Source organism: Carassius gibelio, chromosome A1, assembly GCF_023724105.1.
Source record: "Carassius gibelio isolate Cgi1373 ecotype wild population from Czech Republic chromosome A1, carGib1.2-hapl.c, whole genome shotgun sequence".
NCBI classification, from domain to species: Eukaryota; Metazoa; Chordata; class Actinopteri; order Cypriniformes; family Cyprinidae; genus Carassius; species Carassius gibelio.
The window spans coordinates 13,514,640-13,530,740 of NC_068371.1; the positions used below are offsets into that span (position 1 = coordinate 13,514,640).

Consider the following 16,101-nt stretch of genomic DNA (forward strand, 5'->3'; position numbering starts at 1 on the left):
AGTATCCAGAACAATGTGCTATGATTGAATACTGAACATGTTGGAAAATGTAGTTGGTCGTCCATGCATACAATTTTTTTTTTTTTTTTTTTTTTTTTAAATCCTGCATTCTAAGTATGTCATTCTGAATCCATTCGCAATTAGGTAATATTTTCACTTGTACTTTTTCTTATTATTATTTATTTTATTTTTTTGTGAATTTGAGGTGGCCTCTAAGCGTGTGAGTCACATTCACTCATCCATCATGGCTCTGCTAATCCATTACTTCAGCCACTTTATCAGAAGATATTGAGCCACTACAGCTGCTAATTACAACAGACAATTGCAACGGCCCAATGGGCTCTACCTGATAAATACAAAACACTTTCAATATCTGAGAGGCTGTCCTGCATTTCAGTTAGATAATTAAATGTTCCTGTACTCTAAGCGGATACTGCTTAAGTCAGTCTTGCTGAAAATCCAAACTTTGCTCACAGATATGACATACAAACAGTCAAACACACACACACACACACACACACACACACATGTCTGGTCAGCTATCCTTGTGGGGACTCTCCATAGGTGTAATGGTTTTTATACTGCACATACCGTATTTTATATCGCCCTACACCAAACCTACCCCTAAACCTAACCCTCACAGGAAACTTTCTGCATTTTTAGATTTTCAAGAAACTTCATTCTGTGTAATTTATTAGCTTGTTTACCCATGGGGACCTCAATTTAGGTCCCCGCCGTGACACGCGTCCCCATGAGTCTGTGTGTATTCAGGTTTAAGTCCCCACCAGAATAGAAAAACAAGTACACTTTTCATAGTTTTACACACTGATGAGATAAATTCAAAACATTGCTTCAAAACCTGGTAATAAGTGTGGTTCTCCCCAAATGTTTTAATCCTAAATTTAATGCACTGTAGAGTACAGTACAATACAGCAAACAACAACAAAAATAATTGTTCTGCCCCAGTATCCCATTTTTGTTCTGGAACAGGTAAAATCAAACTCGCATGTCTGATGTCCTTGTGTCATTGTTCACAAATCAAAATCCTTAGTCATGTTATCAATATAACACTGCACTCTGTTAGTATTACCTGGGGTTCATGAGATGTACCTTTGAGCTATTTTAGAGAACTATATAATACATTTTGAGCAACATGACAATAGCAACTGATAATGTAGGAAACCACAGACAAATGTACATAATCAGTTGTGTGAAAGTACCTAAGCAATCGCAACTTGATCAAAAGATCAAAACTTTTTATGATGTGCACAAGTAACTAGATAATGTGGAGGCTGAAAAAGTAGTTTTGAGAATTGAATTTCTGATTTGAGAGATGAACCAGAGCCTCTGTAAAAACTGTTAGCTGACTTTGGTCCTTTATCTATCGAAGGTTCTGACTGGTGCGTGATAAATTTTGACTCCTAGTGTTAACACTTTCATTGTGTGCTAATTGAGTTCAAACTGTGCAGACTGAATGCCAGTTCTTTCTAAATGACCACATGGTGTAAGCACTGAGAAATGTAGGAATTTGTGTGTGGAGTTTTGCAGTAACAGTTCACCAAATCTGACTCATGTTAAAGCAGGGGAATAGTGTTAATAGTTCAGCAAAATGGGTTTGCTTTTTAAAAAAGTTTGTTACGGTTTTGAAATTTTAGTTCAAGAGCCTGGTTACAGTGTTTTAGCAACCGAGAAAAACTGTAAATGACTTTTAACTTAATCAAAATGTAAAAATTAACATGCACAATTAAAAGCCCAATATCGATAAATACTAATAATAATAATATTAATGCCTTCAATATCAGCCAGTAACTTGTCCAGCACCAGCATTCCTATTTATTACAGGTTTGTTGAGATAAATAAATTTTTTGTTATATCTAATTGAAATATATTTAGTTACTTTGTGGTCTGAATAGCTAAAGAAACACATAAATCAAAATAAATACTGAAATACTAAATTCTGTTTTATATGTTTCAGCTGTTGCAGGGCAAGTCAATACCAAAGCTTGGCACCCTGGACCAAATCGAGACAGGAAGTGGAGATGGATACAGTGGAGAGTGTGATGATGAGGACGGATGCTGGGGATCAGGGAACGGAGCAGCAGAGAGGAGAAGAATAGTAACTATATGTGAGTATCAATCTTAAATGAATGGGTGTAGGGCTGTGATGGTTGCAACCACGTCAACTGCCACCGACTATAGTACACATGACGTCACGCACTCTATAGCAAGCATAATACAAAGTTTTGTATAAATAGGTTGTATAAATAAAACTGTTTCCACACTCGCTTGACTCACGCCTGGTGCTGAAATGAAGTGGAGCACGTGTCTAAAACGTCTCCCATTCTCAGTCATTCTGCGAATGAATAAATTAACTTCTTGTCAAGAGAAAAAGTGACAGGAGCAGTAGTTGTGAGTGGGGTGGCAAACCTCCGCCTCTGTGTTAACTGCATTAAATATGTTTAATGCATTAAACTGAAATAAATCACCTGCGTCAACGTGCAAATTTTGGCACCACTAATATGCCACCATCACAGCCCTAAAGTAAGAAAAGAGATAGAACACTTCTGGGAACACCTCTTACTTCATGGGAACAGATTTGGAGAAATTTTGCATTATGTAAATAATTTATTCACTAATGGATCCTCTGCAGTGAATGGGTGCCATCAGAATGAGAGTTCAAACAGCTGATAAAACCATCACAATTGTAACGGAAACAGGTCAATTTAGCTCAAAGGGAATCATTTAAGATTTTAAAGGGAATTTGAACAGAGTCACTGTTTCACGGCTGTTCACGGAGACGCGCCTGCGGTTCAGTGAACGAGCCGTTTAACATCAAATCTGCGCTGGATACTAATATCCAAACTATAGTGAAAACACTATCAATTAGCACAGTAACAAGATCGGCAGTTTAAGACATTAACTTGTAAGCACAAAACACAAGATACTTCTCTTTTCAATATGAATAAGGCTTTATTAGATAAATCTAAGACATATAAACTAATCTAACACATAAACGCACGCACTCACACATTCACACAAGTTGCAGGAAGATCGAAAGTTAGGAAAAGATGAGTTTAAGAGAATGGAAATATGGAATTCCAAGTTTACAGCAATACGTTAAATTGCATAGTCATGAACAACCATCAATCACGTAATTAGCCCTTGCATTGATTTCCTCAATGTGACTAAAATTATATTAGATACACCAGCACAACAAATATCTGGGGATACGTTGCCTTCGTTTTCTGTGAAAGGGACTCCCGTTGAAAGGGGTATCCCGGTGTCGCTGATTGGCTGGAAGTTCAGTAGTGAAGTGACGTCTTGGGAAGCCCGTGGTTGTTGGGCGTTGGCTGAAAGTGCAGAGTCGTGTGCGCTGGTCGAAGTTGAACGGGCATCCGAGGTCAGGCTTCGGAGACTCGACGTTACAAAACTTAACTCAGAACACGAAACTCTCAAACGGAAAAAGAAAAGAAATAAAGTTTGACGAGACTAGGTTGTGTTCCTTCTCATCGTGGCATAGTAGCAGCAGGCAGGCCGAAGCACGCAGGAACCGCGCTCAAACAGTGATGACTAAACCGCATGGCTAGAAGCTACAAGCTAGCAGAAGCATAGCTAGAGACTAGAAACAGACATGGCTAATAGCAGCAGCAGGGGACTAAAAGCAGACTAAAAGCAAAATTTCATGGTGTCCAAAGTATTTAAACTTCCTTGTTGGCAACCCCTCAAATGTTGCCTTGACCAATCAGATATGGTCTTGAGTCTGGGGTATCATAAATCATTTGTTTATCTTACCAAGCATGTGGTTCTTGCCTCACAGGGTCTAATTTTGGACATGATTCCTATAACATGATTATGATATATTTTACAAATAAATGATTGTCAGGACAATATCAAGCAAGAAAATTCGATTATATCAATACTAGACATGACTATGTATCCTATAGTTATCAAAAGACATACACAATAAGTGATTATACATGATAGTCAAATGTGTGGGTTACACGTAAATGAATATGGAGTTAAGCAATGGAATGATTCGTTTATAAGTCTTTTTGAGTTCATTCTGGTCCATATATAATGTACAAAAAGCAGTTTCTTTGCCATTCTCTGGCAAAGGGATGTTCTGTGAAGACAAAGGTTTAAAGCCCTTCCCCCTTAGGAATTTCAGTCTGGTTCTGCTGGATGGGGGAAGTCAATGCAAGTATTTAACTTGATCTCCTGGGTTTACATGTGATGTCCAGCGTTGCATTTCAATCACGAACAATAAATTTGACAATCTCTTCTTCGAATTAAAATTGTCAATAATTGTTCTAATGGTGTTAAAGTTGAAAGCTGTTGTGTGAACAAGTTGGTTGGTTGGTTATCTTGCTTGGTTCTTGTGGCACTAGAACTGATTTATGACTTCCTGAGGAGTTCGGCTCTCGTTTCAATGCACACAGCTCTGATAAACTCTTTAATTTGTCTGGTTCGACTCATTTCTGCTACACAATAATCCACAAGTAATCCACACGACTCCAGTCCATCAATTAACAACTTGCAAAGCCAAAAGCTGTTTGTGAGAGAAAACATTGATTTTAACTTCAAAATCAGGAGTCTGAATCAGGAGAGAAATATGCACATATGATATGTTCTTGCTTGTAAACAAAACAGCTCTAAACAAATATTGTTTTGGATTTTGATGTGAGAGGACAATAGGGAATGGACTTTTTTCACTGGGGGATGCATTGCTATGGATTATGAACTAATTTCAGATGTAAGAAAGATTTGATCTTAAAACATCTTAATGATGTATTAGCTTTTTTACAAACACACAGCTTTTGGCTTCACAAGACTTTATTGGATGAACTGGAGTCGAGCGGATTACTTGTGTATTATTGTGATGCTTTTATTATCTGTTTGGACTCTCATTCTGACGGCACTCATTCACTGCAGAGGATCCATTGGTGGGCCAAGCGATGTAATGCTAACTTTCTCTAAAGTAAAACAGATTACATCATAAATAACCTGATGGTGAGGAAATCATCAACACGTTTTCATTGTCAGGTAAAAAAAAAAAAAAAACTGTAAAACCATTAAGAATGTCCTTTTATTAATTGTAGACCTGCTAATCAAATGTGAGTCACTTTGTTCCTTTGTACATCATAGTTTAACCGTCATTAAGTCAGAGATAACAAGTAGGAAATACCACATCTTCTATTTGAATGGAAGGCAAAATTAGATCAGACTTTCACTGATGCTTATGCTGATGCTGATATCAGAGTGTAATTAAGAGGTGAGAATTAAGGTCAAGCATATAGAAACATTTTTCCAGACATTTCTCCCTGGTCCGAATGAATTATGCAATCACGAATAACGTGGTTGTAAAAAAGTGGAACAAATCAAAGTGGCCATCTGGTAATTACTTCATCTTCCGGAGGGGATTGGATCTCTGACCCGTGGCCCCACTAAATCAACCTCAAGGGCTGTGTGCTTCTCTCTCCAAGCCTCCTCTATCTCCTGTATGCTTGTCTGATTAATTGCCCCACTCTTTTTGTCTGGATGGGGCGTTCTGGGTCATCTAAATGTGCCATCGCATCACACTAGTGTTTCCTTTTCCTCCTGTCAATCTGCCGTAGAGTGTCAGAGCCGCCTCATACTCCTCTCATAATTCATGGAACGCAGTGACAATGCGCTCATTTATCACTGTCTCTCCCTCTCATCCGCTGTATGGTTCTCTAAAACCACTTCATGCCTCAGCCAGCAATGCGCCACCTGTTACCACTGCCAATAAGTCAGGCAGATGGGGGCTCCGCAGTCAGGAGTCACACTTTGTTTTCGGATCTAGATATGTAGGCAAAATTACAACTGCTTACTTGACAGAGTTAGTGAGGGAGACATCAGCATCTTCTACTCACGTACATTTGTTTGTTTTTGACATACTGCTTGTGTGTTATTCTGCAATAAATCCCATTCTTAATCAGTGCCTTATTTTTATCTAGCTGCTTTGCTAGTAAATGATATAATTGCAGTAAATACCAATAAAGCAAGATACATTTATTTTTATGTTTAGAAGCAAGATTGCAAAACACATTTAGTTTTTAGATAATGTATGATATACATTTTGTGATGAGATCATGTTGCTTGCCTGTGCGAAACTTGCTGTCATGGTGCTGGGGTCTCAGCCTTAGACGTCATGCCCATGGACCGTTGGCTGAACGTCTGATGCATACAGCACACGAAATTGGAAACAATTCAGAAGTTTCAAAGTCGTCATCAGACTGGTTGAATTATACAGGATTTTCAGGAGACATGTGTGTCGCGTTCTTTAAAGTTCCTCCTGGAAACAAATATATCGTAAATATACCAAACCCCCTTAAGAAGAAAGCCGTTGTGTTTACAGCTATGATAATGAGTGCTTATCAAGATCAACTAAACTCTGGATTTTCAAAAGTATGTGAAATATTTAAAGTTTGTGGCATAGTATCTTCAAAATACGTCCAAGAGTCTGTTATTGTGGGGACATTTCCATAACCCTAAACATGAGGGGGCACAAAACAGAACCTGATTGGTTGCTTTATCTGTCAGTCATATGGTATTTTGGGCAGTCCTTGCCATTCAAAGCGGCCAAGGTTCCAGACCTTCTGCCGTGAGTCTGAAGGTCTTGCTACATAAGACTGGGGTGTTCAGTGTGGAAACAGGTTGCTAGGGTGTGCTGACTGGTCACTAGGCATTGCATAGTGGCTGCTTTGTTCTTCTACTTGTTTGTTATGTCATTCTAGGTGGTTTCTAGGAGCTAGGGGTGGTGTTTTGGATGGTTGCTAGGACATTTCAGAGTCATTGCTATGGATTGGACATTTCAGATAGGTTGCTAGGGTGTTATTGGTGGCTGCTATGGTGTTACTGGTCATTGTTAGGGAGTTCTAGGTAGTTGTTAGGGTTTATTTGATGACATGTTATGATGTTCTGGTTGGTTTTCTAGAACTTTGCCAGGAGGTTGCTAAGGTCTTATTGGTGGTGGATTCTAGGGTATTGTAAGTGGTTACTATGGCTTCTTAGGTTGCAGTTATACTGTACTTCTCAGGTTGGTTGCTAGGGCATTTTAGGTGGTTGCCAAGATGTTATTGATAACGTTGCTATAGTGTTTTGAGTATTTTTTATTTTGTTTTGGTATCTCAAGACAAAGTGACTGTTTATCCTTTTATCATCCTTGTAGCAGAATAAGCGTGATTGTCTTTAACTTAGAAAAGTAGCAATCATTTCTATGCAACATAATCATCAGCAACATTATTATCTGCATGAAATGCGTGAAAAAAAAAAAAAAAATCTGTAACTCTGAGTTTGTCCTCCAGTTGGGATATAACAAGCAAACACAGTGCGATGTACATTTTATCAGGACACTATGTTGTGGTGCAGTTGAAGATAAAATGTTTTGTTGTTCAGCAGGAGTTCCTGAAGTATTGAAATATTCAGTAGTTTATGGTCTCCTTCGATTTATCAAACCCTAAAGCTGCTGAGGTACAAGAAAGAAAGAAAAACAGAGGAAAAGAATCAGTCTTGCTGATACTTACCTGTCACTTAAAACCATTCGCTGGCAATACACAAAAATAACCACTCACTTCCAGATTCAAATGACTCTTTTTACCACTAACTTTTGATTAGTCACACTGAAAGATATCTGTGATTACTGGGACCAAGCTTCAACGGGTCGCGGCAAAGGGAAATAAATAAATAAATACAACAAAAACAAATGCGAGCATTGTCTTCCCTCAACGTGAATGTAATAAATAAAATATTAACAGACATGAGGCATGTGATTCTGACTCAGTCTCCCGGAGTCTTTACACATAAGGATGCATCGCCGGGTTCCTTGTCAGTGTCACCTGCGCACGCTCTCGTGATTGGCAGCGAATCCAGATGCTGCGTACCTGGTATGGAAAACAAAAGGCGTCAGCGAGACATATCTGAAGGAAGTGCATCGATCTCCAGTAAATAGACAAAATGAGAAGAAGTGGAGGCAGGTCCCTTCGGTGAGCACTTGTTAATTAATAGCCCGTCTCAGGATGGGATTACATGATATATCGTCCCTGGCTTTCATCCTGAGCTATTGCTTGAAGGTGATATTTTGTACCTGATGAGATATAATGATCCTGTTGTATTTATAGGGGTTATTTAATGGACAGGGCGCTTGTGGGGTACTTCTGTGGCCAATTGAGGCATTGGAAGCTCATGATATACTGCTCATCAATGGTTATGTAGCGTCAGAAGTGCTGTGACACAAATTGCTTGCGGAAAACAACAGGTCATGTCGTTGAGATGGGAATTGTTATGTAGTTTTTTTTTTTAAGAAGCATCCCTTAACAACAATAAGGTGTAACTTAACAGCCAAACAGCAATACAAAGATAAAATAAAAATACTCTTAGGCATCTTTAAAATGAAATGACATTTATTGCAACCAATTCATATTCAAATTCAGCAATTGAGCTGAAATGTAAAATACTTTCTCAGTCCAGTTCTGAAAGGTGCATACACTCTTAAGTTTGATGTAATATCCAAATTGGCGGATGAGTCATTGTAGAACCATGAACAGAAGTGTACACTAAGTTTGTTCCAATATTTTCAAGATATTTTTTTCATGCCCAAGCGGAGTTCAAAGTAGGTCTAATTGGCATTCTGCAAAAACAGAAAGTTTAATGCATTATTCACGGTGACTGCATAGATGCTCTTTTGTTAATGATGCCCCTTAAAATCAGATATTACTGAAAGCTAGAGCTTTAAAAGTTTGATCTGCTTGTTAATGATTCAAAAAGATGCCAAGCGGTCCAGACGACATGCAGATCATCTATATAAAGTATTATGGTGAAAACCTGCTGGCTGTGTGACATCAAGAAGCTCTGGCAGGGACTGGGAATCTTAACCAATGCAAGAATTAAAATAACATTCATATCCAGTAGTCTGATAACGAGAGGGATGTACAGATGAAGAACCGCCATTGTGCTTGTTTAACTAATGCTCTGCTCTGAAGAGGCCTGCTGAAAATGACCTGCTGTGTCACAGAATGATGAAAATGAACGATAATGATCCTCGTTGAAGTGCCCTGATGCTCAGTGAATCATAGTGGGGAAGCTCGTCCTCATAGGACTAGTCTTTCATCAACAAAACATTGCTTATAGATACTTCAAATCAAGCAGGATCTGGAGGTAGATGCATCTCATGCATCTCTGATGAGATGTTAGAGAGACTGTACTCTGGCTGTCAGAGCCGTTCTGTTCTGCTTTATTACCCATCTTAAAGTACTGACATTAGGTTAACTAAATTCTTCCATCTTGAGACAAAATAGATGACAATATGTGGAGTTTTGGTAGTTTGCTTGAACCTGGAATTTACACATTACTTTAAGTCTCTAATCAAAATATACTGTTTTTATATATATATATATATAAAACATCCATTATTTATCTATACATCCATTCATCCTTCCATCCATCCATCCATATGTCCATCCGTCTAAAGTCCATGTCACTCAAATCCAATTTATGATTATTTTGGGTTGACTTATCTCTATCAAAGCTATACAATTTTTTTAAGCCATATAGCTATATAAATATATTGGAGTCTATTTGTTATCGATCTCACATGAAATCTTTTCAGTAATGGTACTGTATCACTTTTATTGAAAGCGAACAGCTGGGAACCTGCCAAAGTACAGACCCTTAAATATGAATGACTCTACGGACGAGCAAACTCACTCACAGCTGTTGCAAACCCCAAATAAACCTGCAACCTCCAGCTTAATGCCGCTCCCAACAGCTAAACCACAAGTTCCCCAGTCAAAGGGAAATGCCTTTTTAAAGGTAAATTAGGGGCTAACTGTCCCCCTTGAGTGACTTCTTTCAAAACCCTGTCAAACATGATATCAGTGTTGAGTGTCTAAACACTTTATTATTTACTCTGGACTTGTCCAGGATACAAACACAGATACAGTACCCATTAGTATGGCCATTTGCAGCCATTAGAGCTCTGAGTGTGAGATGAGTTATGGCACCCTGCAGAAAAATAAAGTGCTTCATGTGGGGAAACCAAATGCTGATGCTATCTCGGTGTGCCACAGCTGCTGGGAAATTATACATTTACCCCTCTATTATACAAGATCAATTTAATCTGATATTTTCCTCTATCAAAAATAATTGTATACATTGAAAACCTTTTTTTTTTTCTTGCTAAGTATATCACAGGTTGCTACTGCATAGCTGTTTTGTTAACTTAAACTGCTGGACTGAGACCCAAAACATACTGAATGCGAGTTTGCAAATGCAAGCATTTTGCAAGTAAAATTTTCTGTAAAGTTTATTGCTATGTGGTTGCTAGGGGATTCTAAATGCTGTGTGGTTGCTAAGGTGCTCTAGGAGGTTGCTATGGAATTTCTGTTTGGATTCTAATGCTTTTAGCATGGTTACATTCGGTTGCTAGGGAAGTCAGTGTGCTTTTAGCATATTTTAATGAGGTTGTTAGGGTAATTTAATACAATTTTGCATGTCTTGCATGTCTTGCATGTCTTGCTTTTGTTTCTGCAGTTACAGAATACAGACACGTCCTATTTCCAAAACCCCAATTTCACATATATGTTGGCCAATCATATTCCAGAAAAACCATGGGTCACAGCAGGGGATGCTCCCAATCAAGTTATTCAACATTCACAAGTATCAACGTTCACAAACCACTGTCCACTGTTATTTTTAACAGAAAAGAATGCAACAGCTTGTAATCATGACTTGTAAAGTTGGAAATAGGAAGTTTTCGATAACAATTTATTGCTTTACAGATCTATCGTTTTTGCCGCTCAGAAATATTCATGCAATCATGCACCACATATCAGAATATCTGCACTCTCGCACGGTTAGCACTCACTGATCTATATATTACTGAACTGAGCTCTTGCCCACCCCTTTCAACCAAGCCAGGGACTGCTAAACAGAATGATCGCACGATCAAACGAACCAGGCTTTGTGGGTCAAAGGCACAAAAAAAAAAAAAAAAAAAAATGCACAATGCACTACTTTTGAATGCATTATTAGGTTTGTGCATAACAATCTGATTAATTGTGATTAATCACAGACAATAATGCGATGAATTGCGATTAAACATTTTAATCGTTGCCCAGCACTAATTACAATGCAATTTTTTTATATATATTTTTTCTGTCTCTAAAATGGTATTATTAATAGCAACTACCAGCAGACTGACCCATGCTAACCCAATTTCAAATTCTAAGCTGCATTATGCAATGTTGTTTATGAGAATCAGTTAACCAATACCATAATTGTTGTGTTTCTGTGGTTTATGAAGTATTTTATCCTTCAAATTTGTTCATTGCAGTTCTTCAAACTCTCTGTCCTCTTAAACACCCTGTCCAGTTCAAAATCTAAGTTTGATTACGTTCATTTCCACAATACTTGTGGTCAATCAATAACCATGTAATATTCCAGCATATGCCAGCAGGGTGTTGGGAATGTGAAGATATGTAGACATGAGATGTGTCAGTGCATGTTACAAATGAAAGAGGACTATTTAATCTCATCTCCTTTGCTCGGACGTGATTTCTCTATATAAACACAAATAATAACAAAATTGATTGAAATGTGCAATATTGAAAAAAAGTTTATTATAAATACTCCCCTGCAATATGTAATGTATTGCAATAATGTGTTTATAGGCTAAATATGTTCATATTTCAGTCAGACCTAATTTACATAAGGAAACTAGTTTAAAAAAATATATGATGTGTTATATTATGTGCTAAACATACTGCTAAATGAATGAATTTAGCTAAATAGCAATGATTGAAGTCTTTTTTGGTCGTTTTTGATATCTGGTTTTGTGAAAACAGCACTGTGTCCACCTGACACAGTGTAAATTAATGCAAAAGCACTCCATTTCAAATGATGACAGCTCATTAATCCTGTAGAAAAGAGAACGGCAAATTTCTAAGATTGAATTTAATTCAAAGTATATATGAAAGGTATTTGATATTAAATGTCCGCTCTTTGGTGTCTGAATGCAGGTAGATATTGTGCATAATATTATCCAGTTTTGAAAAGCTTCTTTAGAAACCATAACATACATGAATGAAACTGAGATTATTTATAATTCCAGTTTATACACTGTGCTTGCAACAACGTTTCACATTTTATAGTTATTTTTCCTCGTAGTTTTTATTTTTCTTTAATTTTAGTTGTTTTGTGTGTGTGTGTGTGTGTGTGTGTGTATTTTTTAATTGCTTTCATACAGACAAGGAGCAATGCAGAACAGTCACATTTATAATAAAATACAGAAACTAAAATTCTGTTATTTTTATTCATTTGACTTATACTAACATCGATTTGATTTCTTTAGACACATACACAATGAAATAGTCTCATGTTCTGTCCTGATCTCTTTGATTATGTTTTTGTCTGAAGGACATTTCGTGTGCTTCATCTTTGGTGGTTCAGAACATTAAATCTTAGGGTTATTTTAATACATGCACAGCTTATTGATCTGTTACGTTCAATTTACCTGATGTTTCCCAGCCGCTAATGAAGGTTTTATCCTCTTGAGAGCCGTCAGTTCAGTTTATTACTCTGAACCGCCGTAAAGCCAATGTTAACATCCATTTATCGGGTAAATGAGGAGGGATTTTAGCTCAGGATGTGAAATATGTCAGAATTTGTTGATCCTTGTTTTGGTAATTTACAGTTAAAATGTCAGTGAATTATGTTGTTTACAAAGTGACTGGTGGAAATGTATAATTATGATGTGTGTGTGTGTGTCTGCAGTTAATTTCACATCATCCAGATCGTCTGATGAAATGATAACTATCATTAATTATTAGTAATTACCAGATTCTCTGTTGAATAAAACATTTGAATTGTCAACAGTTCATTGTTCCTTTTGAGTTTTATTATATGAATGAGATCAGTATTTATCAAAAAAGTATTGTTGTGTTATGTGGTTACTAGGGTATATTCTAAATGCTTTTGGCATGTTTTTATGTTGTTGCTAGGTTTTCCTGGGTGGTTGTTATGTGGTTGCTTTAGTATTTTAGCATCTTTCTGTGTCATTGCTAAGGTGTTTTGTTTCTCCTTCTTCTTCTTCTTCTTCTTCTTCTTCTTCTTCTTCTTCTTCTTATTATTATTATTATTATTATTATATGTTATATTGTCTGCCAAGGAAAAGTTGTAAGTGTGATCTCCTAGTAAAGCATTACAGCATTTTTCCTTAGGGGTTCACTCTTATATCTAACCCTAAGTATGATTGTGAATCACTAATAAATAAACATGTAAATGGTTGCAGACCGTCCTGTTCATATTATCCTGCTTTGGTGCTGGAGCATTATTAACGGATGGCTCTGTGGTTTTTCCCAGATTTTGAATTCAACATAATTCCCCTCACTGACTTAATGAGCTGTGGCGTGCATGTGGCAGGTTGCCTGATTTTGTTAATGAAGCATGAAAAGGCTAAGCACACATCATTCTGCTGAGCGCTTCTATAATCAACCACGATGACGGCGATACGTCAGCCCCTTTGCCTAGAGCAAAAATAAGTCAATTCCCCGAGTGGCTTGAGGTCCCATTAAGATCTAATACACCCACACCTGTCCTTCCTTCCCTGTGGTCACTCTGTCAGGCCCCTTATTTATGAACACAACCACCGTTAGATGTCTGTGTAAACTCACACTTCACACATTGACATTTGCATTGGCTGATTTGCCATGAGGGTTTTTCAGCTATTTCTAGGGTTTTACTGTGAAGGTACCATTGTTTATTATTGTGTTAGTGTTTAAAAAAACTGCATTTGCAAGCGTACATACAGGTTCTGGTCATATAATTAGAATATCATCAAAAAGTTGATTAATTTCACTAATTCCATTCAAAAAGTGAAACTTGTATATTATATTCATTCATTACACACAGACTGATATAAATGTTTATTTCTTTTAATTTTGATGATTATAACTGACAACTAAAAAATACCAAATTCAGAATCTACGAAAATTAGAATATTGTGAAAAGATTCAATATTGAAGACACCTGGTGCCACACTCTAATCAGCTAATTAACTCAAAACACCTGCAAAGGGCTTTAAATGGTGTCTCAGTCTAGTTCTGTAGGCTACACAGTCATGGGTAAGACTTTTGAATTGACAGTTGTCCAAAAGATGACCACTGACACCTTGCACAAGGAGTGCAAGACACAAAAGGTCATTGCAAAAGTGGCTGGCTTTTCACAGAGCTCTGTGTCCAAGCACATTAACAGAGAGGCGAAGGGAAGGAAAAGATGTGGTAGAAAAAAGTGTACAAGCAATAGGGATAACCGCACCCTGGAGAGGATTGTGAAACAAAACCCATTAAAAAATGTGGGGGAGATTCACAAAGAGTGGTCAGTGCTTCAGGATTCAGTATGCACAGACGTATGTAAAACATGGGTTTCAGCTGTCGCATTCCTTGTGTCAAGTCATTTTGGAACAACAGACAGCATCAGAAGAGTCTAAAGAAAAAAATGACTGGACTGCTGCTAAGTCTTCCAAAGTTATGTTCTCGGATGAAAGTAAATTTTGCATTTCCTTTGGTCCCAGAATCTGGAGGAAGAGAAGAGGGGCACACAATCCATGTTTCTTGAGGTTCAGTGTAAAGTTTCCACAGTCAGTGATTGTCTGGGGTGCTATGTCATCTGCTGGTGTTGGTCCACTGTGTTTTCTGAGGTCCAAGGTCAACGCAGCCCTATACCAGGAAGTTTTAGAGCACTTCATGCTTCCTTCTGCTGACAAACTTTATGGAGATGCAGATTTCATTTTCCAACAGGACTTGGCACCTGCACACAGTGCCATATCTTCCAGTACCTGGTTTAAGGACCATGGTATCCCTGTTCTTAATTGGCCAGCAAACTCGCCTGACCTTAACCCCATAGAAAATCTATGGGGTATTATGAAGAGGAAGATGTGATATGTTGGACCCAAGAATGCAGAAGAGCTGAAGGCCACTGTCAGAGCAACCTGGGCTCTCATAACACCTGAGCAGTGCCACAAACTGATCGACTCCATGCCACACAGCATTGCTGCAGTAATTCAGGAAAAAAAAGAGCCCCAACTAAGTATTGAGTGCTGTACATGCTCATACTTTTCAGTTGGCCAAGATTTCTAAAAATCCTTCCTTTGTATTAGTCTTAAGTAATATTCAAATTTTGATTTGAGATATTGATTTGGGTTTTTCTTTAGTTGTCAATTATAATCATCAAAATTAAAAGAAATAACATTTGAAATATATCAGTCTGTGTGTAATGAATGAATATAATATACAAGTTTCACTTTTTGAATGGAATTACTGAAAGTAATCAACTTTTTGATGATATTCTGATTATATGACCAGCGTTTGTATATGAGCAATATCACACATATTGGTGGCATCACTGTATATCAGAATGGCTGAGATTCGGCCATAGGCATAAGGCTGCAGACTAAGTGCTGTAAGTAATGTTGCATTTCACCATAGATTATATTGCATTTATAAAACAGTTTGATGACACAAACAACCATGGAGTGTCTTTAAAAAAGATACAAAAAAAAAAAAAAAAAAAAAAAAAAAAAAACATTTTGTATGCTGAACTACTTCCTTCTGCCACGGATGTGTACACTTTCAGTTGAGTGCTCAAAATATCATAATAATATAATATTTTTGTGCTAATACTGTATATGATGCATACCTAGTGGAGCTTTAGGTTTCCAGGTAAAGCACGGTATTACTTTCTTACTGAAGTAGTTCTGATAATTTGCTGTGAACCTAAGTATGTGTCAATTTTTGTAGACTGACGTTCTAATTACTTCATTCAATAATAATAAAAAATGAAGTGTGGCACAAAGACTTCATAATCATTGTGAAATTGCTGTTTATTTTGCTGCACTGGCAGTTATAGAGTAAATGCAAGAGAGACAGGTGAGTTGGTTAGGCTAATGATCCTGTGATACAGCTGTTCTGAGTTCTGATTAAAAGTTAAGACTGAGCGCCTTTTGTCTGTTGTTCTTCAAGCAGTAGACTTATTTTACTTCTTTACAAACTGTATCGTTTCATCAGTTAGCCATGTTAGTACTCC

General features: G+C 37.4%; 1 protein-coding gene across 1 annotated transcript in view; it reads left to right on the forward strand.

Moving 5' to 3' along the window:
* Positions 1–16,101, forward strand: part of LOC127996972 (glypican-5-like) — a 235,815-nt gene that overhangs the window by 159,933 nt on the left and 59,781 nt on the right. The window contains exon 7 of the mRNA XM_052591992.1: positions 1,976–2,126. Coding sequence (XP_052447952.1) covers positions 1,976–2,126 — 151 coding nt within the window. The remainder of the gene's footprint in view (positions 1–1,975; positions 2,127–16,101) is intronic.